At 48.5% G+C, this 24826-nt stretch overlaps 4 protein-coding genes across 4 annotated transcripts; 3 read left to right on the top strand and 1 right to left on the bottom strand.

Annotated features, from left to right (window-relative positions):
* Positions 1 to 7: 7 nt before the first annotated feature.
* Positions 8 to 4480, bottom strand: ACRALDRAFT_1094568 (uncharacterized protein; the record flags this gene model as incomplete). Its single annotated transcript, XM_071019730.1, has 3 exons — positions 8 to 4158; positions 4225 to 4243; positions 4319 to 4480. 3 exons carry the CDS (start codon positions 4478 to 4480, stop codon positions 8 to 10), a joined length of 4332 nt encoding a protein of 1443 aa, XP_070872767.1.
* Positions 4481 to 5207: 727 nt separating this feature from the next.
* ACRALDRAFT_1051771 (uncharacterized protein) lies at positions 5208 to 7022 on the top strand. The gene is made up of 5 exons (XM_071015699.1): positions 5208 to 5408; positions 5505 to 5517; positions 5645 to 6034; positions 6130 to 6210; positions 6338 to 7022. The coding sequence occupies exons 1-5, from the start codon at positions 5388 to 5390 to the stop codon at positions 6469 to 6471; spliced, it is 639 nt and encodes a 212-aa protein (XP_070872766.1). The 5' UTR covers positions 5208 to 5387; the 3' UTR covers positions 6472 to 7022.
* Positions 7023 to 8389: 1367 nt separating this feature from the next.
* Positions 8390 to 9678, top strand: ACRALDRAFT_1077341 (uncharacterized protein). Its single transcript, XM_071018625.1, has 2 exons — positions 8390 to 8937; positions 9010 to 9678. The coding sequence occupies exons 1-2, from the start codon at positions 8476 to 8478 to the stop codon at positions 9448 to 9450; spliced, it is 903 nt and encodes a 300-aa protein (XP_070872765.1). The 5' UTR covers positions 8390 to 8475; the 3' UTR covers positions 9451 to 9678.
* Positions 9679 to 10211: 533 nt separating this feature from the next.
* ACRALDRAFT_1077342 (uncharacterized protein) lies at positions 10212 to 13673 on the top strand. The gene is made up of 6 exons (XM_071018626.1): positions 10212 to 10419; positions 10777 to 12502; positions 12569 to 12632; positions 12731 to 12823; positions 12888 to 13062; positions 13132 to 13673. The coding sequence occupies exons 2-6, from the start codon at positions 10908 to 10910 to the stop codon at positions 13455 to 13457; spliced, it is 2253 nt and encodes a 750-aa protein (XP_070872764.1). The 5' UTR covers positions 10212 to 10419; positions 10777 to 10907; the 3' UTR covers positions 13458 to 13673.
* The last annotated feature ends 11153 nt before the right edge of the window (positions 13674 to 24826 follow it).

Genomic DNA, 24826 nt, shown 5'->3' with positions numbered 1-24826 from the left:
CACCTAATCATTTTGGCGTCCCTGACGATGCGCTTGACGCTTTAGCACCCGCCGAACCAGGATCCTTACCGCCCGTTCCTATTCCCAGCGCTTTGAAAATGCCCTCCCACGTCTCGAACCGGATATGCTCAAAGTGGCGACCTTCTGCCTTCTGGCGCATGTACCACTTGAGCGTCGTGGGAAAGTTGAAGTGTATTCTTTTCGATTTCTTGTCTCTGGTCCGCTCGCCCACACATCTCAAGAATAGACCGTTCCTGCATTCACTACTGTTGGCCGCGGTGGCGCCAATGCTTCTCGGCGGGTAGAAGATGATCGTCGTCTCCTTTCCAGTGCCAGCACCTGCGTCTTGCGAGTCGCCAGGCCAGGGCAAATCCAGATCCATTCGGCCAGGGTCAGTGGCTGCTCCGGGGCCTTTCAATTCGACCACCTTAAACCCCCGCTCGCCCATGCGAGTCTCGGGTGCCGGAAGCCATGTTCTTGTGTCGCGCATGAGCGCGTCCAGCATATCGAGGGTTACATCGACGGTAGAAGGATTGCCAGCCGCGGGAGACTGGTAGCCGCCTAACCAGACCCGTTCAAGAGGCTTGCCCGGGTTCTTCGCCGGCCCCTTGCTCTCCACCAAATCAATCAAGGCCTGCTGCGCGGGGATCAGCTTTGATTTATAAACCGTACTACCCTCCGGGAACCGTCGAGGGGCATCGGCATCCCAGATGATAAGCTCCGTCGCGGTGCGCTTTGGGAGGTGCGGGTTCCGAAGTCTGTAGACCGCAATCCAGGGGTGACGCAAAGGAAACTCATTCTTCCGGAACATTTTCGGGTCCCATGCGCTTTCGATGGTATAAAACAATCCGACATAGGTGTTGAATCGACTGGTGAAAGACCATCCAAAGTTGAACCAACCTCGATACGATTCGAAATCCATTTTCAAGTCTCCAAAGTGGTCGGCCATCTCCACAGGAGTCTGAAAATAAGAGACTGCATATGCGTAGAGTTTTATGAACGGATTCTGGTGTTTATATGCCTGGTCCACATCGCTGAGGAAGCCGTTGAAGCTGCTAGCATCTCCATTCCGGAGTCTTGTGCTCGAAAAACCGGCACCGGCACGAGGCGGGGAAGAATCAGCCGTCATTTCTCCCTGCTGGAATGCAAGATCAGGGTTGCCTATCGTGCCGGGGGCGTATCGCGGAATAGGGAGACGGTATGCGGCTCGTTCGCAGTCGTCGTCATGAGAGCCCAAAACGTAAAACTTGCGAAACTGGTCAAGATTGGTCTGAGACCACCAGCCAAACCAGTTAACCATGCTTTGTTCGTCGTTCGCATCGATATTCTTGTCGACAAGGACAAACGGCTCTCGCCCCGCCATGTTGTTTTGTACTTCCATCAACTTCCGCGACAGCGCTAGTAATTCGAAGCGAGCCGTGCACTCTGCCATGGTAAGTCCTAGTCGCCGCTCTTCAGCTATAGCTTCGGAGGTGCTCAGGCCCTTCTGTCGTGCCTTGAGCCTCTGGCGTTCCTCCAGCTTGTCTAACGCCACATCCTCCAGAAAAGTGGAAATGTTTTCGCTGACGGCGAGCTTGATATAGAATTTCGCTTCGTCAAACTTGGCGTGATACCTGGAGACCAGTTGCCGCGCTCTGCAGGGCTGGGCAATGAGAAAGCTGGGAGTGAGCAAGATCACATTCCCATGGGGAAACAGTCTGGAGAATCTGAACTGTCCAGGATAGGCCGAATGTGCATTCAATGACAGGCAGGAGGGAAGCTCCTGCAACCCCTCTCCAAAGCGCCAGAAAGAAAAAGCCGAATTGTCCTTGTCGAAAAGAAGCCCGGAAATGTCTGGAAACAATCGGACCATGGACGTCGCGGCTTCGTGAATGATGATGCATCCACCCTCTGCCGCACTTATATCAATAAACGCACGCCAGTCACCGGGATTCGAGGAAGAAAAGATTCGGCAGGTCGGCTTTGCGTCTCTCAACCAAGCACACAGGAGATTGTACGCCGAGCGTCTCGAAGGGGGAAACGCCAGGAAGAAGCTGGGGGTACGGCGCTTCGATCTCAGCGCTGGTGGAAGGAGCTGATCGTAATGTAAACCGAAGAATAGACTCAATGCCTGCACGCGCGTCTTGTCCGACTGCATTGCAGCATCGTAATTGATCGTGGGTGGAATCGCCAGCCCTCGGGCTGCCTCGCGGGAACCTGACTGGAGCACCATATGCTTCAAGGTCACGCCCGCAGGGCTGACCGGTTCAGCTTCAGGGACACTATGCTTCCAATCTTCGCACCTAGTCGGATAAACAACGACATAGAAATCGGCATGAAAACTGACCAGGCCGAAAGATCCCAGCCTCAGCTGGTCAGCAACAAGGTCCAAAGCACTTGCATGTGCTTGTGACGTGACACTGCCGCACGCAAGGGTCCTCGCCCTGAGGTCTGGGACTGCGTTGCATTGGAATCCAAAGTCCTTGGCAGTACAGACGTGCGAGAAGACTAATGGCGCGGTTGCAAATGAGGGCACCAACTGCTCTGATTCCAGAGGTATGCCGTCAAAAACGACATCGATCTCCCTTGACTCGGCTGGACCGAGCTGCACAGTTTTGTTGAGACTCCGAGTCGCGTCTCGAGGCCGACCGTCCTGGAAAGAGACGCGACGAAGCGTTTGAACGGCGGCGGGCTTGGCAATCCCCGTCTCCCTTTGCTGGCCAGGTCCAAGCTCCTGGTTCACGGCAAGAGGATCACACTCATCGGGAGAAGCAGGTGTAGAGTCCGGCGCATCGGCTGTCACTTCAGTAAAGCGTACCCTTGGCTTCTTGCGAGGCGGTTCCTCGTTGGAATTAGCTTCAGTGGGACTGAAGTCACGACGTTTTTTGAGCGCAGACTTGACGGGTTCGTCTAAGAGGCTTATGACGACCGGTTCGGGAGCGGCCTGAGAAGGCGATATCGTATCGGTGGCCGCTGCCGCGGGACGAGGCGAAGGAACCGTGCTGGCGCTGATGGGAAAAAGCCCTATTCCGACGGGATTTGGTGGTGCTCGGTCTGCTATGTCCCGACTCCTTATCTCGGCCCTCCGAATAATAGAGCGACTGGGAAACAATCTTGGAGCTTTTGTCGAATCTGACACGATGTTCTCGTACCGCTGGCGCATTGGCGGCGGCTTTCCGCTCACAAAGATATTGCCCGTGCTGGAGCGAGCCGGTCGTTTTCTAGCATCGCTGCTGGACTTCTTAGCTCTGAGGGGTGCATTGGCCAAGCCGCTCGTTTTGGGATGAGGCAATGATGGTGTTGATCCCCCAGCACGCTGAGTGCCCACGGCACGAGCCGACAGTCCCGCCGCTCCTCGATGGCTGGTCGTTGTGACGGTGAGTTGAGGTCTTCGTTCGGAGCCTTCCCTGTTTGCCCCGGTGGGCCGGTCTGGCAGATCCCGAGTCTGGTCGACGATGAGCCGACCCCCCCTGAGCCTTCGCACATTGCTCGGAAGTTCTTCGTTGGAGGTGGATGACTTCCTTGACTCGTCGACATCGCTATCAGACGTGGCGGTGGAAGCCGGTGGAGGCGAGGCGGTTGCTGTGTCAGGCTCATAGGGTTCGCCAACGCGTCGAGGCGGTGGGACGATCTCGTTAAAGTCGTCGTCGCCCGCAGCTTCACCGCCGTCATCGTAATCGGCAAGGGTCTCCCCAGGGTAGAGATTCAATTCCAGGCCTCGGCGCTTACGTGCCCAGTTGCGCCGTTGGTGTTGCTTGAACTTTTTCTGCCTGATGGCCTCGCAGTTGCGTTCCCATTGCTCTACGTCAAAAGGCGCGATCTCTCCTCTTTGTTGTCTGGCCTTGGTTTGGGCCCATTCGTTCAGACATTCAGGACTGAGATTTTCCTTGGGCTCCCAAGACCAATCTTCCTCACCGTAACCTGCCCATTGTATGAGGTAGAGCCGTTCATCCCCATCAAAGCCTTCGGCGAGTACCCCTTGGACACTGAAGTCCTCGTCAGAGTCGTGTTGGCTCGAAACTGGGGAATCAAGAAAGCTATCGCTATTCTCAGGCAGATCTCCTTCAGTGAACAGGCCTGCGCCGGGCGAGGCAGGACCGTCCTCTTCCACGGCCGGCGCCATCATATGCGCCGAGTTCAGGCACAGCAATGCACTTCCCCAAGCATGCGCAACTTGATCTCACAGAGAAGCTGTTGGTTATCTGCGTTCGGCTTCCTGGGTATCCTCGCTACTTGGCGCACCACAGATTCCCGACGCCAGGGACTGCACTGTTACTTAGGGAGCTGTAGGAGTGAGGTGATATTGGCTAGTAATCAGGCCTGATATACGGATGATCACCTTGAATGAATTGCAGAAGATAAGGGAAAGAACGAGGAAATGGATAGAGATACCGGCCAAACCTAGGGGCTTATACTGGCCGAGCGTTTGTAGGAAAGAAAATAACTGCGAAAAGAGCGATCTCCAGGTGTTTACATACCTAGAAGGGAAGAAGAGATACATACGAACCCCACTCGGTGGAAGACGGAACGTTCTTTCCCTCCAGGCCTAAGCTAAGACCTTGACGGTACTTGGGAGTTGCGGGGAGGTACTCGGTACGCTACCTAGGTACTTAGGCAATCTGGATTCGTTTCTGGTGCATAGGGTTTAGAACCCGATTGCAGTTCCTCTATATTCCTCTATATCCCTCTACTAATGGCACGGCGTCTTTTTCACCAGGAATCTGATCTAGATAACTTTGGCTTCTAGTAAGTGAAATTCCCGGTCTCGAAAACCAAAGATAAAGTGTAAGAAGTGCGATGGTACCTATAAATCCGTGTTTGATGTACATGTACCTACCTGTACTAAGCAGCCCAAGGACTAACATCTAAGCCTTTTTTGTCCCCGGTTTCTATTGGTCTAACCCTTGATAACCAGGTAATTTAGCACTGTGACCGCCAAAGAGATACTTCGGGGCACTTTGCCTAATGCATGATAGCCGCTACCTATATTATGGGATCTTGTGAAATACGTAGGCACCTGCAAAACGAGGAAGACATTCTTGGAACTGATCGAATATATAAGGAGGGCCTATTAGACGGAAACAAAAAAGAACATACGGATATAGGTGCTCGATATGTGTACCTGCACAGCCTAGGTATCTTTATAAGGTGGGCATTAGACCTGCTGTCTTACATAGGTAGCAGCACCTTGTTTTAGGTACTTTAACGTGTTACATACGAGGTACTGGACCTTTGGCTCTGGGACCTTAGGTCATGAACCTTAACTCCACCCTCGATCAGGCTTCCTCCCCTTTACCTCCCTTCAAACTGCGACGACACTTAACTCGACACCTCGTCCAATAACCATTTCCTTGCCTCCGATCCATCTCTACGTATATCATCGACTTTGCTATTGAGATTCGCCCAACATGGCCAACGACGAATATGATGTGCGTAAAATGCCCTCGTCCCCAATCCCGAGACCTCACTTTCCCCCACTACCTTCGTTTCTGCCCTCGTGCTGACTTGGGATTCACTTCTGGCAGTTTCTCTTCAAGGGTGCGTATGGGAACACATTTCCCCGGTTAAGGACGACAACCGATGATGCCATCATACCGTCCCCCCTCCATTTCGTTCTATCCACGATAACCTAGCCGAGCCGCACTGACCAGACATGCTCTCCCAGTGGTCCTGATCGGAGATTCGGGTGTCGGAAAGTCCAATCTTCTCAGCCGATTCACGCGAAACGAGTTCAATCTTGATTCCAAGTCTACAATCGGCGTCGAGTTCGCCACGAGGTCGATCCAGGTCGACTCGAAAACCATCAAGGCGCAAATCTGGGATACTGCTGGCCAGGAGCGTTACCGCGCCATCACCTCGGCATACTATCGCGGTGCTGTGGGCGCACTCCTCGTCTACGACATCAGCAAGCACCAGACGTACGAGAACGTGACGCGATGGCTCAAGGAGCTGCGGGATCATGCGGACGCCAACATCGTCATCATGCTGGTCGGCAACAAGAGCGATTTGCGCCACCTACGCGCTGTGCCTACCGAGGAGGCCAAGGCTTTTGCCAGTACGTTTCCCCTCTGCGAAACTGTCTTGATACCAATTTGATCGATATCTGCCGAGTGTGTTACTGACCGCTTTGCTCGTCCCCTTGTCGTGCAGGCGAAAACAACCTTTCTTTCATCGAAACATCTGCCCTCGATGCCAGCAACGTTGAGCTGGCGTTCCAAAATATCCTAACCGGTGTGTTACTACCATTTATCTTGCCTTTGCCGAGTTTTTGCTTCTCCCTTCCTCTTGGGCCCGCCTTCGTTCCCTTGGCCACATGGTCTGTTCTCGGCGCAACTGACGCGTGTTCTCCCACCTTTAGAGATCTACCGGATCGTATCAAGCAAGGCTCTCGACTCGGGCGACGGTGCGCAGGCCAACATTGGCCCTGGCGAGAGTCTCAGCCTCAGCAAGCCGGCAGATGATAGTGCGGAATCGGGAGGCAAGTGCTGCTAAGTGGTCGCCTGCCGGCTTCATTTTGGAACTTTTCGAGGTCATTGGGCTGGCATGGGTTCGATACGATATCATGGCGTCTCACACGTGTCCCGGAACATGCATGTCTCCTAGTAACGGAAAGGGCACGGGTCGGGTCTACTTCAAGGGTTCGAGGACGGACTAGGATTGCACGAGTCTCATGTGGATTTCTGAACGGACGGAGTACTGTCTCGAACTTTCCTTTGTCTTCCTTCTCGCCTTTGTTCCCCGAGCTATATGCATGCTACGAGGAGCTTTTTTTTTTTTTGTTCTTTTTTTTTTCTTGTTCATCCTTCGATAGTGCAGGCAAGTTTTACGTAGGTACTGGAAGGGGTCGCTTTTAATGATTCCTACGTGTTTCCTACGTTGCTCATTTGATCTTACATACGGTGAAGGGCTTGCTGGCCGACTCTGGTTGTCAGCTCTAGAATTGATGTCGGTTTTGTACAGGTACCTGCTGGTAACGAGTGTAAGGAGGCTTGGTGGAAACCGTGACGCCTGCGAGGGATTGAAAAGCTCTCAGAGACTACGTATTATCAGCCTAATTATCCCCATCAAACCTCCTCATGCGCTCATCGGAGTGCGTCTGCCGCAAAATCAACTGACGGGATAGAAGTACGAAGTATACGAAGTACCTGTATGATGGGTGGGTCAGGTTGGATGGATATCGGAAACCAATGTACCTTACTCAGTACTTGAGGTACCTTATTGACTAACAGCTGTGCTCGGACCCATGTTACATAATCATGTTTTGGCATCTCATCCGCAATTTCGTGACCACGCCTTCCCCGACGCCGTTTACTTCCCCGTTATCGCTTCTATTTCAGTCGTCCTTGTCCTTCAGCTACCATACCTGTGGTTTGTCGAGCAGAAATGGCTCGAAAGCGGGACCGGAGACTCCTCGCCCCGGAGGGCTTCTTTGAAACGACCATGACTGCATACTTGTTCGGCCCTCCTTGCCCTCTGTTCAGCCCCAACGCCGGGGTGGTTGAAATCTGAGCCCATTGAGCCAGTGCCTCGGACGGTGACTTTCCTCACCGCGAGGCAGTCCGGGAGCGTCATTCCTCGCGGAATTACCCCGTTGTTTTTTAGTTCTTCAACTGGCGAACGCGCCAGGCAGCTTAAAAGCGCAAACCAGGTCCATTGCTTCAGCATTGAGGACACGCAGCATATTCAAGAGACACATTCCCAACGCTGGGAGTCTCGAGAGACGAATAAGTCATTCAAACTATACATTCATAGCACGCGGTCTAGGTAGGGCTCTTCGTCTGCATTGACATGAACTCTTGTTCTGACACCTGTAACAGTTCTGAATATTGATTTCTTGGTCAAACTTCTAAGCAGAAAGAACCAACCCAGTCAGAACGACTGTAATCTTGCTGGAATATCTGCTGTCTCAGTCCCAGTCATTCCGGCTACAGCACCAAAGAACCAACCGGCCACTCAAAACCCACTCCGTCTCATAAAGGGAGACGACTTGTAGAATTCACTGCGCCTGAGCTGCACCACACTTGGTCTGGTTACCTATTTTCGCCAATCCCGAGACATCATTTTCGACACTTGCCGCAAAAAAAAAGCCGTCACTGTGTGTCCATTGTCGAAATGGCTGCGTTATATGCATCTCGTCTGGGGATATCTTCCTCCCAACCCCTCCCAGCGGCAGAGCCTGAGACGACCGGAACCCTCGATGGGCTTGAGGGCCTTCCGGTCGAGATATTACTCGACATATATCGGCACCTTGATATTGACAGTGTTTTCCTGCTGGCTCAGACCAACAGCCTGTTCCATGGTCTTTTGCGGCGAAACAAATCCCAGATTCTTCTTCCGATTTTTCAAAGAGAGTTCAGCCCCTTTGACGAGTTGTTGCAAGTCTACACCGCCTCGGAAGAAGATCTCAATTATCTAGGCCACACTTTTCAACCGCGTCGCATCATATACCGACGTTTCCCCGGAGACGTGGCGGGTATCGTCCTGTGCCGAGGGGGAATGGATCCCCAGGGGTCCCCGGTGGCGGCGCATTTCTCCGAGGTCCACGAGCGCGGTAAAGCTACCCTAACGACGCCATTATCCCGGCCTCGGACTGTTGCTCTTATGGAGCGAGATTTGGGTCCTTTGCTTCGATATTGCATGACGATGCGGAAATGGGAGGAACTTTACCCTCAACTACACTGGATTGCCGAGCCGGAGAACTGCCGTGTCCTGGAACCATCTGAAAAGGAGAAGCTGCGCAGGGCGCTTTGCCGCTGGTGGCTTCATGCCCGGTACTTTCACGGGGACCATCCTCGGCCCCGGCGTGGGGGCCCAGAGCCCTTTGTGCATGACATTCGGACAAGTCAGATGCGGGTGTATCCGACGAGCCAACTGGCCGAGCTGAAAGCCCTCGTCGTGTCTGTCAAGAACCTCATTCGTCACTACATATACCCCAATCTCGAACAGAACTTGTCTGAGGTAGGCATTTCCCCTGAGACCCCTCCGCTAGGCGTGAATTAATCCGTTTATTAACCCCTCATTTCTTTTTAGACGGACGACTCTACGCCGCTTGAACAGATGCTTGAGCGCTCCATCCGCGACCGCATCGTGGATACATACGCCAAGCTTGACCCAGGGGAGCTCATGTTCTATTTTGAAAACCTGTACAATTATCCTCGCAAGCGGCTCGTCATCGACGTCAACTTGCGCCATCCCACGTTCGTCCACGACCAGGAGTCTCTGCTCTCGGCCATTGAAGCTGCAGTCGAAGAACGACACTGGCTGAAGGACGTGGGCCAGCTGGACGATCTCGGTGTCATTGTGGGAACGGCGAATGCGGGCCATGAGCGGTTCAGCTGCGACGGGACCCCTGACGCCTCTATCCCTGTACCGGGTGTCTTTCGACGACCTCGAAATGACTGGTCGCCGCCGGGTGATGACGGCCGGGCCTTGACGGAACGCGTCCACACCATATCGGGTGGTCGCCTCTGAGGCCTCATCGTTGATGGATTGGGTTGTCGGTGCGAGACTAGTGTCCGCGTACAGGAGGCTGCTAGCGCAGGGTGAGGTCACCTTACGATACTCGTATTTTGGAGAATAGAAAAGGACCTTGGGCTCGATGGGTGTGGACACGTCCGTGGAGTCTGATATTACAGGAATTGGCTTCAGCAGGCGTAGTGCAAGAGGTATTCTGCGATTTAAGAGATTCCGCCTCCGTTTTATCAAAGTAAGGCGTAGCTCATAAGTGATAAAAAGCAGCTACATGGTTCATCCCGCTTGCTTCGTCATGCCGGCCTCCTCTGGCCACCAAATCCTGATAGATGCGGCGTCTTGTATGAAGATGTTGTTATAGTCCCGATGTACAGTCCTGAATGGCCTTTAGTCGACTCTTTGTGTGTAGTTCACGTCTGAATGTAGCTGAAATGATCTCAATCGTAAGGCTCCTTTCATGGACGCAACTTCTCTGGGAGTAAGATGTAGTGGAAATCTGGCTCGCATATGCCAACGCCGGGGTCGCAACCAAGACGAGCAAAAGACTTGCTGAAAAGAAAAGAAAATAAGTGAGCAGCGCCGAAACCTTCGAGGCAGATATCCGTCGTCGAAAAAGGGGCCAATCGACGATAGGGACGAAGATTACTAAGCACTGACACGGCGAGGCTAAGGAACTAAGGTAAGGTACGTACATACCTGAGAAGGTACAGCCACAGGCATGAACACAACATCTCCACAGCATCTTTGTCCCCCTTAAAGATTTACGAAACTCGGTCCTTTCTGCCGGCACTTACAAGTAGAGGACGCCGGGATTCGGTAGCCCCTTATTTCCAGAAGTATCTCGGAGCTTTGAGGAACGCATCTCTGTTCTCCCCGCTTCCTCGTGGTGGGCATTGGGCCGAATTCTACACACACATGCAAGGCTGAATACGGCTTGCAGTTTAATTCACCGTCAGCCTTGCTAGCTAGGTGAGTGATACAGTCGTGGTTGTTCATCGTTTTGTTCCCTTTATGCTCTCCGGCATCACTCAACTTGGCTTTTTTCCAATTTCGTGGATTCTTGAATACATGAGAGGTGTCGGCGAAGTTGCCGTCTGACCTGCGTCGTCTCGGCATTCTGGAGTCTGACGCTGCTTGAAATCTCAAGACAAACACCCGTCTCAAGACGTCCAGCCGGATATCTTGCAGCTCTCGCGCCTTCCTCACCCATTCATTACCTACTCCCTAGCCCTGCCAGGCGGTGACTGCTGTAGCTTGCAGTGGCTGAGCTTCCTCCTTCCAACAGCGTATTTCCGAGAGTTAGTTCTTTCTCTAACGCAGCAGCAGCATCGCCAATAGCTTCCCGCCTGCCGCTCTAGCTCATGAGATAGCCGGCTAGGCCCCTTCTGACGGGTCCCGGCTTTTTTCTTCTTTTCGCCGTGCAGCTGGATTATCCAACTTCCTTTCGTCGTCCTAGGATGGAGGACGCCGACAAGGACGTCGTCATGGACGGCACCGACTGGCATGGGCCAGGTGCTAACGGCGCCACCACCCATCCTCCCAGCGTTGACAATGGCCCCTCTGTCCATGATACGACGCCGTCAGTTGAGGACGAGGGGGAAGAGGACTACGAGGAAGAGTATGACGGGGAGTCTGAGGACCGTCGCACCGTCCATCAGTTGCGACGAAGAGGATTGCTACCTACTGGCTGTTGCTACGACGACCGCATGAAGCTGCACTACAACGCCGACTTCACGTCGCATCCCCACCACCCGGAGGACCCTCGGCGGATCGAGGAGATCATCAAGGCCTTCAAGAAGGCCGGGCTCCTTTACTCCGGTCCGGAATCCGAGGTCGCAAGGATCACACGAGACACGCCCACCAAGTACATGTGGAGGATTGCCGCTCGCGAAGCCAGCAAGGAGGAGATTCTCACCACGCATACCCCAGACCATTACACTTGGGTCAAGAGGCTATCGACCATGTCCTACACGGAGCTCCGGCAGACCAGCCGGATCATGGACCAAGGCCGGTCGTCTCTCTATGTCGGAAGCTTATCCTATCCGGCCGCTCTTCTGTCGTGCGGCGGCGCAATTGATACCTGCAAGCAGGTCGTGGAGGGCAACGTAAAGAACGCCTTTGCCGTGATTCGACCGCCGGGCCATCATGCCGAGTACGACCAACCGTTGGGTTTCTGTTTCTTCAATAATGTCCCCGTGGCCGTCAAGATTTGCCAGCGCGAATACCCCGACCTGTGTCGAAAGGTCTTGATTCTCGACTGGGATGTACACCACGGCAATGGAATTCAGAACATCTTCTACGAAGACCCCAACGTCCTCTACATCTCCCTCCACGTCTACCAGAACGGCAACTTCTACCCGGGCAAACCGGAAAACAGCCAGGTTCCGGACGGCGGCATGGAGCACTGTGGCACCGGCCCCGGGCTGGGCAAGAACGTCAACGTCGGCTGGCACGATCAGGGCATGGGCGACGGCGAGTACATGGCAGCGTTCCAGAAGATCGTCATGCCCATCGCGCAGGAATTCAACCCGGACCTGGTGGTCATCTCGGCCGGGTTTGATGCAGCCGACGGGGACGAGCTGGGCGGTTGCTTCGTGACGCCGGCATGCTACGCGCACATGACGCATATGCTCATGTCGCTGGCCGACGGCAAGGTGGCTGTCTGTCTGGAGGGAGGGTACAATCTCCGGGCCATCTCCAAGTCGGCGGTTGCCGTGGCGCGGACCTTGATGGGAGAGCCTCCCCCGAAGATGGACATCCCCAAGATCAACAAGGAGGCGGCGAGAGTCTTGGCGACGGCCCAGGCGTACCAGGCGCCGCACTGGGAGTGCATGAGGCCCGGTATCGTGAATGTGCCGGATCTCCAGGACGTCCGGGCCACGCGCCTGCAAGACCATATTCGACTTGGCCAGCGGCAGGAGTTTGCGACGCAGCACCAGATGATCCCACTGTATATTCAACGTGACGTCCTCTTCAAGGCATACGAGAACCAAGTGCTGGTGACGCCCAATTTGCAACTCGCTCGTCGTCTACTCATTATCATACATGATCCGTATGCAGATCTTCACCCTCCCAAACAATATTCAGAGGGTGCAGCCATGCTAATGACAAACGACAGGCCTCAACTCGTGGCACAGCCCGATGCAATCGACAATCATCTTGAGTCTCATAACGCATGGATTGTATGTTATTCATTTCCTGTGCAGACCGGACTATGTTACGGGACGAAGAAGAAGGGGGAAAAGAAGTAAGAAGACTAAATAACCAACTCTACGTTTAGGTCGACGGCGTTACGGAATATGTCAACTGGGCTATCAGCAAGGGGATGGGGATCATGGATGTGAACGTTCCCAGCGCCGTGCCGCATGAAGATGTAAGGAGATATTCACCTGGGCATACGTACTAGGGAGCTTGGGTTACTGACGTGAAGACACCAGGACACGGACCCATTCATCGCTCGCTCTCCCGAGAAGATTCTCCAGGCGCAGCTCCAGGAACTGGTCTGTTATCTCTGGGACAACTACATCCAGCTCTACGACAACGCCAGCGAGATTTTCCTCATGGGTGTCGGGAATGCTTATCTGGGTGTCAAGCTATTACTTATGAACAGAGGTAGGCGGGCGCTGGTTCCAAGGTGGGCATTTCCATGTTCTTGCTAACGTGAAAACGCACAACGTACAGACTGCAAAGATCGCATCTCGGGAGTGGTCAACTTTGTCACCGGAACGCTCCGGCCCATCAAGTCGGACGTCGACCAGGACCTCTCGGCGTGGTACAAGGACCATTCGCGCGTCTACATTTCGGGCGACCACGCGTGCTGGCAAAACGAGGACCTGACGCGCAAGGTCCAGAAGCGGCGGTTCGGCACGGTGAAGCGCAGTCCGGTGCAGGGGCTCGGCAAGATGCTGCAACACCATGCCGACGAGGCCAAGGTGTTCATCACGGAGATTATGGAGAGCAGGGAAGGGGACACCACGGAGGAAGACAAGCCCGAGTCGGCTGGGTAAGGGAGGGCTCGGCTTGCGAGAGGGGGTTCGGGACGGGGGTAGAGTTTTGGGCATGAATGCGAGGCGCGAGTCGCAGGGTTTTGGTACTTGGGACATTCTACCCGGACACGGGTTCTCTAGCTCTAGTTACTGGTTCTCCTTTCGATTCTTTTGCTGTTCAAGGGCTGGGTGTATTGTATTAATTAAAGATCTTCCCAACATGCTGGTGCTCACGATTCATCGGACTGGGCTGACATGGGAAATATCCATTGGTCTCCCGACGGACCGCTGGAGGATATATTCTGCTGACCCGTGATATTCACAATCTCTTAACGGATAGCGTGTTCTATAATGCGTTGAAGCCTAGTATGCTATAGATTTGACGTGCCTATCTGGACTGTAGATTGATGGTGTTGGGTCGCGTGTGAAGTGTTGGCGAGGTCGATGAGACATTGAGGTACGTACCGGTACATTGGTTTCGAATGTGCTAAGTACCTAACCGGGAGGAGGGGGGTCCTAGACAGTATAACCCCTAGGCTAACTATAGAATGACTGGCCTAGTCAGGTTACGCATTTCAATATATTAAGACTATTATGACCAGGATCTAGGGTGTCCAGGCTGCTTACTGTTTTAGGTCCCTACTATATCACTCTCTTACTTATATTACTATAGTTAGTATAGAGACGGCTAGATAGTGACTAGAGGATACTAGTATAAAGGACTGGTTAGTGGATCTACGCCTAGATAGTGCATTATAACCTGATAGTCTGTCTTACCTTAATATTAGAGTCGTGATAGCTTAGGATATCTACTATATTATAATAACAGGAAAAAAGAGATTATATATCGGGGGTATGCATCTAGGTATTCTAGTATATATATAGTCACTTTATATCTATATTATACCCCTCTATTTTACCTTAGAATTCTAATATTAGAATATTCCTTTAAAGTACTAAGTTATATACTAGCATAAATAAACTATTTCTATGCTTCCTTCCTTATAAAGTCCTGGTCCTAAAATACGGCCACGATTAATATACCCTTATACTACTGCTATAGAAGAGGTCTGCCGTGGAAGAGGTTAGCTTAATAGGACTCTGCTTACCTTTATTATTTTAGAAGAGGTCCTGCTGCTATAGAAGAGGTCCTGCTACTATAGAAGAGGTTATGCTGCTATAGAAGAGGTCTTACTGCTATAGAAGAGGTCCTGCTGCTATAGAAGAGGTTAGCTTAATAGGACCCTATAAATAAGACTCTATAGATAGGACTCTGCTTACCTCTATTATCGTAGAAAAGGTCTGCTATTATAGAAGAGGTTAGCTTAATAGGACTCTATAGATAGGACTTTATGGATAGGACTCTGCTTACCTTTATTATCGTGGAAAAGGTCTGCTGCTATAGAAGAGGTTAGCTTAATATTAAGTGGGTGATCGCGAAGAGTGAAGAGATAATTAAGACGAGAGTACTTAGTGGCCAGGACGTGATCGTATATAAGTTAAGTAGGGGGGTGCTAAAGAGTTAGATTAATCGCTAGCCTCCTTATTCTAAGGGCGGCTATCTATCTCTTTTATATACGCTATCCAGGTCCGGACTAGCTCGGGATCCTATTAGCCGTAATAACTACCGTCCCGTGACTCGTATAATAACCCGACTTATACCCTAAGTCGGCCCGCGATATAACCACCTATTAGTTAGGCTCCTAACCGGACGCTCCGACGTCTTCCGTGACTCGTCCGCTAGCCTAGACCTATATCGTGACTCGTGGCTACTTAGTACCGGGGGAACCGGTAGTCCGGCACCTAATAGGGCGCCCCCTCTCCGTGGCTTCTATCCCGGAAGCCTAATACTATCCCGTTATCCTCCTTTATTCTCCTCTATCCTCCGATTAACTAATAATCCCTCTATAATCCTAGCCTATTTATCGTGTCTCCTAATTACTTTTTCCGGAATATCGTTCTTTATAATAATCCGTTCTTTATAGTGGTCCTATTCTGGTTATAATATAGTCCTTCGCGGATCGCTTTATTATCCTAATTATATCCTAAGTCCTTTTAGCGAGGCTAGCCTATAACTGCCTTTATTATAATATCGGGGTAGTCGTTCCTTCCCTTTATAGGGTCACCTTTATTATTCCTTCCGTATAAGTGGGATAGAAGATTAGTCCTACCTAACCTTATAGATATCCTATTCTATTTTTCCTATAATCCTATTCTTATTATTTTCCTTTTTTCACCCTATTCTAATTAACTTTATTAGATTAGATTACTAGCTTTATAAGTAATCCCGCGTTACCCCGCGATAGAGTTAAGACTAATTAATAATAGCTTTATATAATTTATTCCTTTACCCGTCCTACTATATATCTTATTACTAACCCCGATTTTATTTTAGTCCTAGTCTTATTCTTTTATTATAGCTATCTTTATCTTATACTATTATAAGTTCCCCCCTTATCGTTTAACGCGTAGTTAGAATATAAGCTAACCGCTATCTTAGTATCGTCCGACTATTATAGCTCCTAAGAGTAATAAAAAGCGCGCCGCTACTAGTAGTAATAGTATAGCTAGGACTCCTAGTAAACATTAGAAGAAGTCCGCCGCCGCTAATACCCTGGCCGCTAACACTAACATACCGCCTACCGCTAGACTTATCGATATAGGCGAAGGCGAGGGCCTTTATGCTCTATGCTTATAGTACGCCGGCTACCTAGCCGACTTAGATCTAAAGGAGGGGGGCACTATCTTATATAAGTTATACCGATATAGCGCTAGTATATATCCTATTATTAGCCCGTATTTAACTCCTTACTTACTTACCTTCTTAGAGAAATCGGCGAAATATTATTACTATTAGGTTAATAATAATCGTTTATGCCTCGATATAGGCTTATACTCCCTTTATTATAGACCGCTTTATAGTCCGTTCCTTACTAATAGTTATTTAGTTACTAATAGCGGGTAAGGCCGCCGCTAAAGTCTTATAGGATATTCTAGACGCTATTAAAACGCGACCCGGCGGGTTTAATTAAGCCTGTTTTATAAGTATACCTTATTCTATATCTAACTATATACTAACGGCCCTAATAAAAAGCTATGCTCTAGGCTTAGTAAATTTTAAAGGTTAGTATCGGTAAGTATAAGGCTAAGACTACCCGTGGATCTAGTAAGGGTATATAGGCTAAGCGGCGCGATAATAAAGAGATTACTGCCGCTAAATAAGATACCCTTAAGCGGGTCGTAGCCTTATTAAAGGAGATATCGGCCTCCCTAAAGGCCTAGAAAGAGATCCCGGATCTCTTAAAAAAGTTCCTAGGGGTTTAGGGCGGTATTACCGCCACAGGGTCGGTTACCGGTCCTATTATAGATAGTAACGCCGGGGTAATACTCCTTAACCCAGACACCGGTAATAGTGTTTATAGCATACCTACCCCGGGACCGTTATCTGCCTAGAAAAAGGGTAAGGCTAAGAAGAAGGCCACCCCTATTTTAGTTAAGGATAATACCACGATTAACGACAACGATAAAGATAAGGGCGGAGATACCCCCTCGCCTACCACTCCTCCTTCTCCTCCTCCCCCTACCGCTAATATAATAGCGTAGGAACTCGATAATAACCTATAGCTAAGTCTCGCTAGCCTTACTACCGACTAATTTCCTTTTCTTTTTTTTTTTTTTTTTTTTTTTTTTTTTTTTTTTTAGAAAGGAATTTTATTCCTTTTCTTTTTTTTTTTTTTTTTTTTTTTTTTTTTAATAAAAAATCCTTTTAAGGCACTCCGTGTATCCTTAATCCACTATTATCTTATCCCGATCTAGTCCCCGCTATACTATAGTCGTCGCTAGAACGTATATAAAGTATTTATCGATTAGCCCTGCTAGTATATTCCTTATAAGTTCCTAGGTATTATCTTTATAGCCCTAGCCTGCCCACTTAATAAGATATTCGCGCTATTTACCTTAGTAGCGATAAGTAATAATAGCTTCTACTTCGTATTCGTCTTTTTATAGTTCTATCGCGACCTCCTACGGAGCCGGTAGCTAGCTATCGCGTAACTTTTATAGTTTAAGTAAGGAGATAGGGAAAATATTATAAATCTTTATACTAGTAGGCAGCTTAAGCCTATACGCTAGTCTATGGCTGCCTACTATTCCTATAATCTTATAGGGTCCGATATACTTATCGCTTAGTTTACGGGATAGCCGATATTACTTTAGGTTCTTTATAAAGAGCAGGATATAGTCTCCGACTCGAAACTATTATATTATCCGTCCGCGGTTATAGTAACGTTTATATATCGCTTAAGCTCTCTAAATTAATTTAGCCAGGGTCTTATAATCGGCTATAAGCTAAGTAGTATATCGGTCCGCCTTTACGGAGCGGATCTCTTTAGCTTAGGGTAACTTTACTTTATCGGGCCCCCTCGGGTTATAGCCTATTAGAGCCTTTACGGGGCTCCTCTTAGTAGCCGAATACTATACTATATTATATATAAACTTAGCGAGTCCTAACTTATTTACCTAGTCGTCCTGCTATAACGTGTAATAGGTATAAAGGTAGTGTTTTAGGTTCTAATTCTATTATTCCGTTTACCTATCCGTTTATAGGTGCTACGCGGTGGATAGGCGGCGATTAGTACCGAGGTGCTAATAAAGCGCTATCTAGAAGCGACTAGTAAAAAGGGCTCCTCTATCCGATACGATACCGTCTAGGAGGCCGAACCGGCGGAAGATATATATCTATAACGTGTCCGCTAGGCCGGGCGCTATTAGGCCACTGCTTATAGGGATATAGATTAAGTATTTAGTTAGGCGATAGACTATTACTAGGATAGCGTCCTTTTTACGACCAGCCCCTATTATAGGCGGTAGGCCGGTAATAAAATTAATTAAAATCTCCGAAAAGGGATATTTAGGAATAGGAAGACTTACTAAATTACCGTATAGCTTATACTGCCTAGGCTTAGTACGCTAGTATACTAAGCAGCTAGGGATAAACTCCCGAATATCCTTTAATAGGTAGTTCTAGAAGTAATAACCAGAGATCCGATAGACGGTCCTCTTAACCCCGTGGTGCCTAGTAGTTAGGCTATTATAAAAAACTTATAAAACCTTTTAGCGTAGACTATAGTGGTTAGGAATAAAAATCTTCCCTCGGAAATATAAAACTCCTTACTTATCTCGGGACTAGGGGCTAGGCCTCTATTAGTTATTAGTGGCTTTACGCTAATTTATATAAAACGGGTCTTCGGCCTATACCTCGATAATTTCTTTATATAACGTGGGCGAGTCGGGATTAGCGACCACTCCTAGGGTGATTAATCCTAGGATAAACTTTCTTAAAAACTCTTCCGCGGCCTTAGCTTAGTCGGAGGTAATTTCTAACTTATTAGGGGTATATTACGGCTTCCGCGAGAGGCTATCGGCGGGGTTTAATAACCCGGGCCGGTACTTAATTTCGAAATTATAGGCAGTAATTTCTTTAAGCCAGCGCGCGTGCTAGGCCTTTAACTTCGGCTTATCTATTAAATATCGATAATTCAGGTAATCGGTTAGGACTAACACAGGAGTCTAGCTATAAGTAATATAGTGCCTTTAGGTACGGAACGACTTAATAATCGCTATTAATTTAGAATTAGGCGTGCTATAGTTTAGTTCGGGTCTATATAGCTTCCGGGATATAAAAGCGATAAGGCGCTATATTCTATTTTCGAGCTAGCTAATAACTACGCCGATTATAAACGCTAACGTATCGGGCTTAATACGTATTAGTAACTTAGGGTTAAAGTGCCGGAGAATAGGTGCCTTTATAAATAACCTCTTTATCTCGGCGAACGCTACCTTTACCTCTAGACCAAAAGTAATAATCCCGGGGTTCCCCCCCTTAGTTAGGTCTATTAACGGCGCGGCTACCTTCGAGTAATTCTTAATAAATCTCTTATAGAATCCGGTAAACCCGGTAAAAACTTAAATCTTCTTAATAGTATTAGGCTCTTCCTAGTCGCGGATAGCTTTAATACGCAGGGGATCTATATAGACTTTATCGGGACTATATATAAACCTAAGGAACTCGACCTCGCGGATCTTAAATTTATACTTCTCGGGGTTAGTATAAAGGGACTATTCGCGTAGTTATTATAGGACCTGCTTTATATATACCCGGTGCTTATCTAGGTCCTAACTATAAATCAGGATATTATTAAGGTATACTATATAGATAGTATCCACGAGGCTAGATAGGGCCTAATTAATATAGCGTTAGAAACTTATAGGGGTATTAGTAAGCCCGAACAGTATTACTAGGTATTTAAAGTATCCGTATTTCGTGTAGAAAGCCGTTTTCTATTTATTACCTGCCCGGATACGGAGCCGGTAGTAGGTATCTTTTAGGTTAAGCTTAGTGTAGTAGTTAGCGGTAGATAGCCTATCTAAGATCTTATAAATTAAGGGAAGGGGGGTGCGGTCCTTAACCGTTACCTTATTAAGCCCGCGATAGTCGATATATAAGCGAAGCTTACCGCCTTTCTTTAGAATAAATAGAATAAGGGCTCCTGCCGGACTATTAAATAGCCTAATCCAGCCCTTAGTAAAAGCGTCCTTAATATATTACCGGAGTGCTTTAAGCTTTTATATCGCGAGGGGGTAAATTAGCCTGAATAGTAGTGTTTTCCCCTCTTTTATATTAATAGCGTGGTCCTAACGTTAGTAGGCGGGTAGCCGGCCCGCTTCCTCGGTATTAAATATATTAGTAAAGTCCTTATATTAGTTAGGTAAGGAGAAAAGGGTGGCGGAGGAATCTTTATCCGGGGGTTTTTTATCCGAGGGGTTATACTCCCCTTAATCCGGGTCTTATTATAGGCTTATCTAGCCTAAATAAAAGGAGGCCTCCTTTAATAGCTTTAGTATTAATATCTGCTACGTGTCGCCTCTCGCTTATCTTATCTGCCGCCGTGATATAACTAGCTCTAGGTCACCGCGTATAATAGGGTAAGTCTATATCTTTTAAACCTAGTCGATATTAGGATTAACTTAAGTTAACTAGGGTAAGCCTAGGATAATTTTAGGTCCGGACTAATCGAGGTCTATAATATAAAACTTATCTTATTAAATCTTTATATAGCCCTAATAGTCTTTTATCTTAATAATTCTCGATACTATTCTATAAGTATTTATCGTTATACCCTTAAATAGCTATCCTACCTTTAATCGGGGTCCTATAATAACCTAGTCTAGGCTAACCAGGGACCGATCCACTATATTACCGTCAGCGCCGCTATCTAAGCGCGCCGGGATAATAACCTAACCCCCGCTATTACGGAGACTAATATAGGCCTCTACGGGTTTTATAAGGGCCTTTCCCTCCTTAGGCGGGGAAGGTTCTTATCGTTCCTTAACTATAATATAGCCTAATACTAAACGCGTGCCGGCCACGGGCTATTTATTCGGATTCTATCTCAGGGCCTATCGCTTAACGCGAGGGTTATTATAAGTGCTCGCGTAGTGGCCCCGTTACTAGTAGTTAAAATAGGTGATATTCTTAATAGGTGGATAAATAGAGGGGGAGTAAGTATTAGATTCGCCGTGTCCCGATACTAGGTTAGGAGGGCCTTAGGGTTACGCTATAGCCTAGGACTAGCTAGTAGGGGGTCCCGCTTATCCTTAGCGGTTACTTTAGTCGTGATTATTACGCTAGTATCGCTAGCTATACTATAGTTAATACCTGCCCCCGAAACGACTCTTTAAGGGTTATATTAGGGCTTCGGCCTTTCGGTATAGGGGTATAAGCTCTTTATATACATATAGGACTCCCTATATAATAATATAGTCGCGGGTCGCTAGGTAGACTCTAGTTAGGACTATCTAAATACGCTAAAACTCAGGCAGTTCCTCCGGTAGCTCGGATTCTAGGGTCTCCTATTTACGGATAAATTATTAAAAGGTTTTATTAGGTTTCTAAAAGGACTCCTGCTTAGATATAATCTAAATAGTAACCTCTTATAGACGGGTATCTTAGTTATCGACCTATTAACTAAGCCAGGCTTTTAAAGCCGGCTATAAGACCCGCGCTGATTTACTATTATACTTATAGCGGACCTCGTTCTACTACCGTTCCTTAAGATAATAGGGTAAGTAGGAGATAACGAAGTAGTTCTTAGCAGCGTTAGTCGGGAAGCTATAAGGGTCGATTACGAAGCGCTCCTTTATCTCCTAGATAAAGGTCCGATACTTAGCCTAAGATATCCCGTCCTACTTTAGGAGAGGGTAGTTAACCTTAGCCTAATTAGTCTATATTCCGGGGCCTCTTATATACTAGTTAATAGGGACCGGGACCACCTCTCCGCTAGCGAAACGTTTAACGGCACCGCTAATTAGGTACTAGTTATTATTAAGTTAGTTTAAAGTCTAAGCTTCGAGCTTAAGTAATTATTCGAGTTTTCGCTTTTTCTTTAATTCTTCTATATAATATAGGCGTTCTTCTAGTTACTTATATATTAGCTAATCTCCCGGGACTTAATTATAAGGGGGCCGGGGTTTAGGGTTCCGGTTATAAGGGGGCCGAAAAGGGAGCGGCTTATAGAATATAGAGGCCGAAGAGACCGAGGGGGCTAGTATTAAGTATATAGTTATCGGGCGCTCTTCCCTAGGTAGTCCGTTATAGGCCTGGACGGGTTTAGAGTTCTATTAGATATCGGATACACTATACTTAGACGATAGGTCCGGCTCTTATTACTAGCCCGAAGGTACCTTAGTAATAGGTGCGGGTAGACTAGTATCCGGATAGACTTATTCGAGTTACTTAGTAATATTAAACACCTATTCGTTAATAGGGTTAGATATCTTATCTTAACTTCTTAACGGTCCTCGCGCCCTTAGAGGGTTAAAGCGATTAATATATTAAGTAGGTAATCGCGAAGAGTAAAGAGATAATTAAGATAAGAGTACTTAGTGGCCAGGACGTAATCGTATATAAGTTAAGTAGGGGGGTGCTAAAGAGTTAGATTAATCGCTAGCCTCCTTATTCTAAGGGCGGCTATCTATCTCTTTTATATACGCTATCCAGGTCCGGACCAGCTCGGGATCCTATTAGCCGTAATAACTGCCGTCCCGTGACTTGTATAATAACCCGACTCGTGCCCTGAGTCGGCCCGCGATATAACTACCTACTAGTCAGGCTCCTAACCGGACACTCCGACGTTTTCCGTGACTCGTCCGCTAGCCTAGACCTGTGTCGTGACTCGTGGCTACTCGGCACCGGGGGAACCGGTAGTCCGGCACCTGATACTTAATAGGACTCTATGGATAGGACTCTGTGGATAGGACTCTGCTTACCTCTATTATCGTAGAAGAGGTCTGCTGCTATGGAAGAGGTCCTGCTGCTATGGAAGAGGTTAGCTTAATAGGACTCTATGGATAGGACTCTATGGATAGGACTCTGCTTACCTTTATTATCGTGGAAGAGGTCTGCTGCTATAGAAGAGGTCCTGCTGCTATAGAAGAGGTTAGCTTAATAGGACTCTGGATAGGACTCTATGGATAGGACTCTGCTTACCTCTATTATCGTGGAAGAGGTCCTGCTGCTATAGAAGAGGTCTGCTATGGAAGAGGTTAGCTTAATAGGACTCTTGGATAGGACTCTGCTTACCTTTATTATTTTAGAAGAGGTCTGCTGCTATGGAAGAGGTCCTGCTATGGAAAAGGTCCTGCTATGGAAGAGGTTAGCTTGATTAGACTCTGGATAGACTCTGTGGATAGGACTCTGCTTACCTCTATTATCGTGGAAGAGGTCCTGCTACTATGGAAGAGGTCCTGCTGCTGTGGAAGAGGTCTATTGCTGTGGAAGAGGTCTACTGTAGTTATTATAGAAAAGGAAGAAGACCTAACTGTAGATGGATCTATAGAAAAAAAAGAAGATAGATAGAAAAGGATCTACGAAGTACGTACGCGTATACGGTATGCTGCTGCTCCTGCCTCCTAATAATAGCTTTGTTACCTATTATAGAAGGACCTACCGGGATAAAGTACTAGTACTTTATAACTATATACTTCTCCTGCTATTTTCGTAGAAGATATACCTTAATAATAAGTATATATACTTATTCACTATCAGCGGTAATATACTATTAGCCTTACTATTCTAACAGAAATAGTCAGTGTATTATATACTAGTTAGTCATTTCGTGGGCCTTAGATAACTAATAAGATATCCTATAGTATATAACAGGGTACCTGTTATAGATACTGTTTTTCGCTGGTTACTATGGACTTTACTGCTTAGAATCACTATGCTAATATACCTGACCATTTTAACATAATTTTAACCTATAATAGTAAACGCGCTGCTTATGATATCGACTTTCTAGCTACATAATAACCAGCTACCCCCTTATATCCATGATAGTCAGTATAAGAATTGACTGTCCAGGACCCCCTCCCTCCCGGTTAGGTATCCACCCGTACCTACGTGCCTAGGTACCTTGCCTTACGTGGGTTTATCTAATCGGCGTTATCTTATCAGACCGACGCAACGCTGCAAGGTACCTTGACAGGTACGAGAACCATCCATCCATCTTCAATAGGAAAACTTTCCCAACTTCGCGTTTCCTCCTTACTCGTCAAGAACGACGATCAAAGCGACAACCGAATACTCATAGAAGCATCGCCTTATCTCCCGTGTTTCGCTCATCGATCCATTCCGTCCAATACTCTCCGTTGTTCAGTTATTCGCGCACACCATTAGAGCTACATCGAAACATCATAGCACGAAAGATCTTCCAGGGCCTAGTCGCCAAAGCGACTCCCTCCAGACAACACATATCTCTTCGCTATGGACCGCGATCGTAGGAATAGGTTGGTCATCGTCCATTTTGCTCTTCACCACCGGACCGCCACCCCAAGTCGTCCGACCGCTCGTTCCCCTCTAGCGGTCCCTATACGGGACATCGGGAGATGCAAGAAGTCACCTGCCTTTCACCCTTACCCGGCTACGACTAACCACTTCATTCAACCTTAGATTCGAGGACGGCGAAGTCACTAGGTATGGCGCAGGCGAGTCGTGGAGACCCTTCCCTCGGGATCGGTCACCACCACGGCGGCCCAGGTCGCCCCCGAGAGACCGCGACCGCGAATGGGACCGTGACCGGAACATGAGGGACAGGGAGAGGGAAAGAATGAGGCCGCGGAGTCCACCCCTGGTATCAGATAGCTACGTGCCAGGTCGATCACCGCCACGCCGCAGGTCACGGAGCTTCGACCGCTTTCGACGGGAGAGGTCTCGAGGAGGCGGCGCAGATACTTGGAGGAGGCGGGAGAGGAGCCGTAGTCTGCCGCGTCGCCCGTCGCCCCCCAGGCGTAGTCCGGTTGGCCGTCGCACCCCGCTAGGCAGGTCGCCCGCC

Source organism: Sodiomyces alcalophilus, assembly GCF_042370955.1.
Source record: "Sodiomyces alcalophilus JCM 7366 unplaced genomic scaffold ACRALscaffold_7, whole genome shotgun sequence".
Taxonomy (NCBI): Eukaryota; Fungi; Ascomycota; class Sordariomycetes; order Glomerellales; family Plectosphaerellaceae; genus Sodiomyces; species Sodiomyces alcalophilus.
This window is presented reverse-complemented; position numbering and strand designations above follow the sequence as displayed.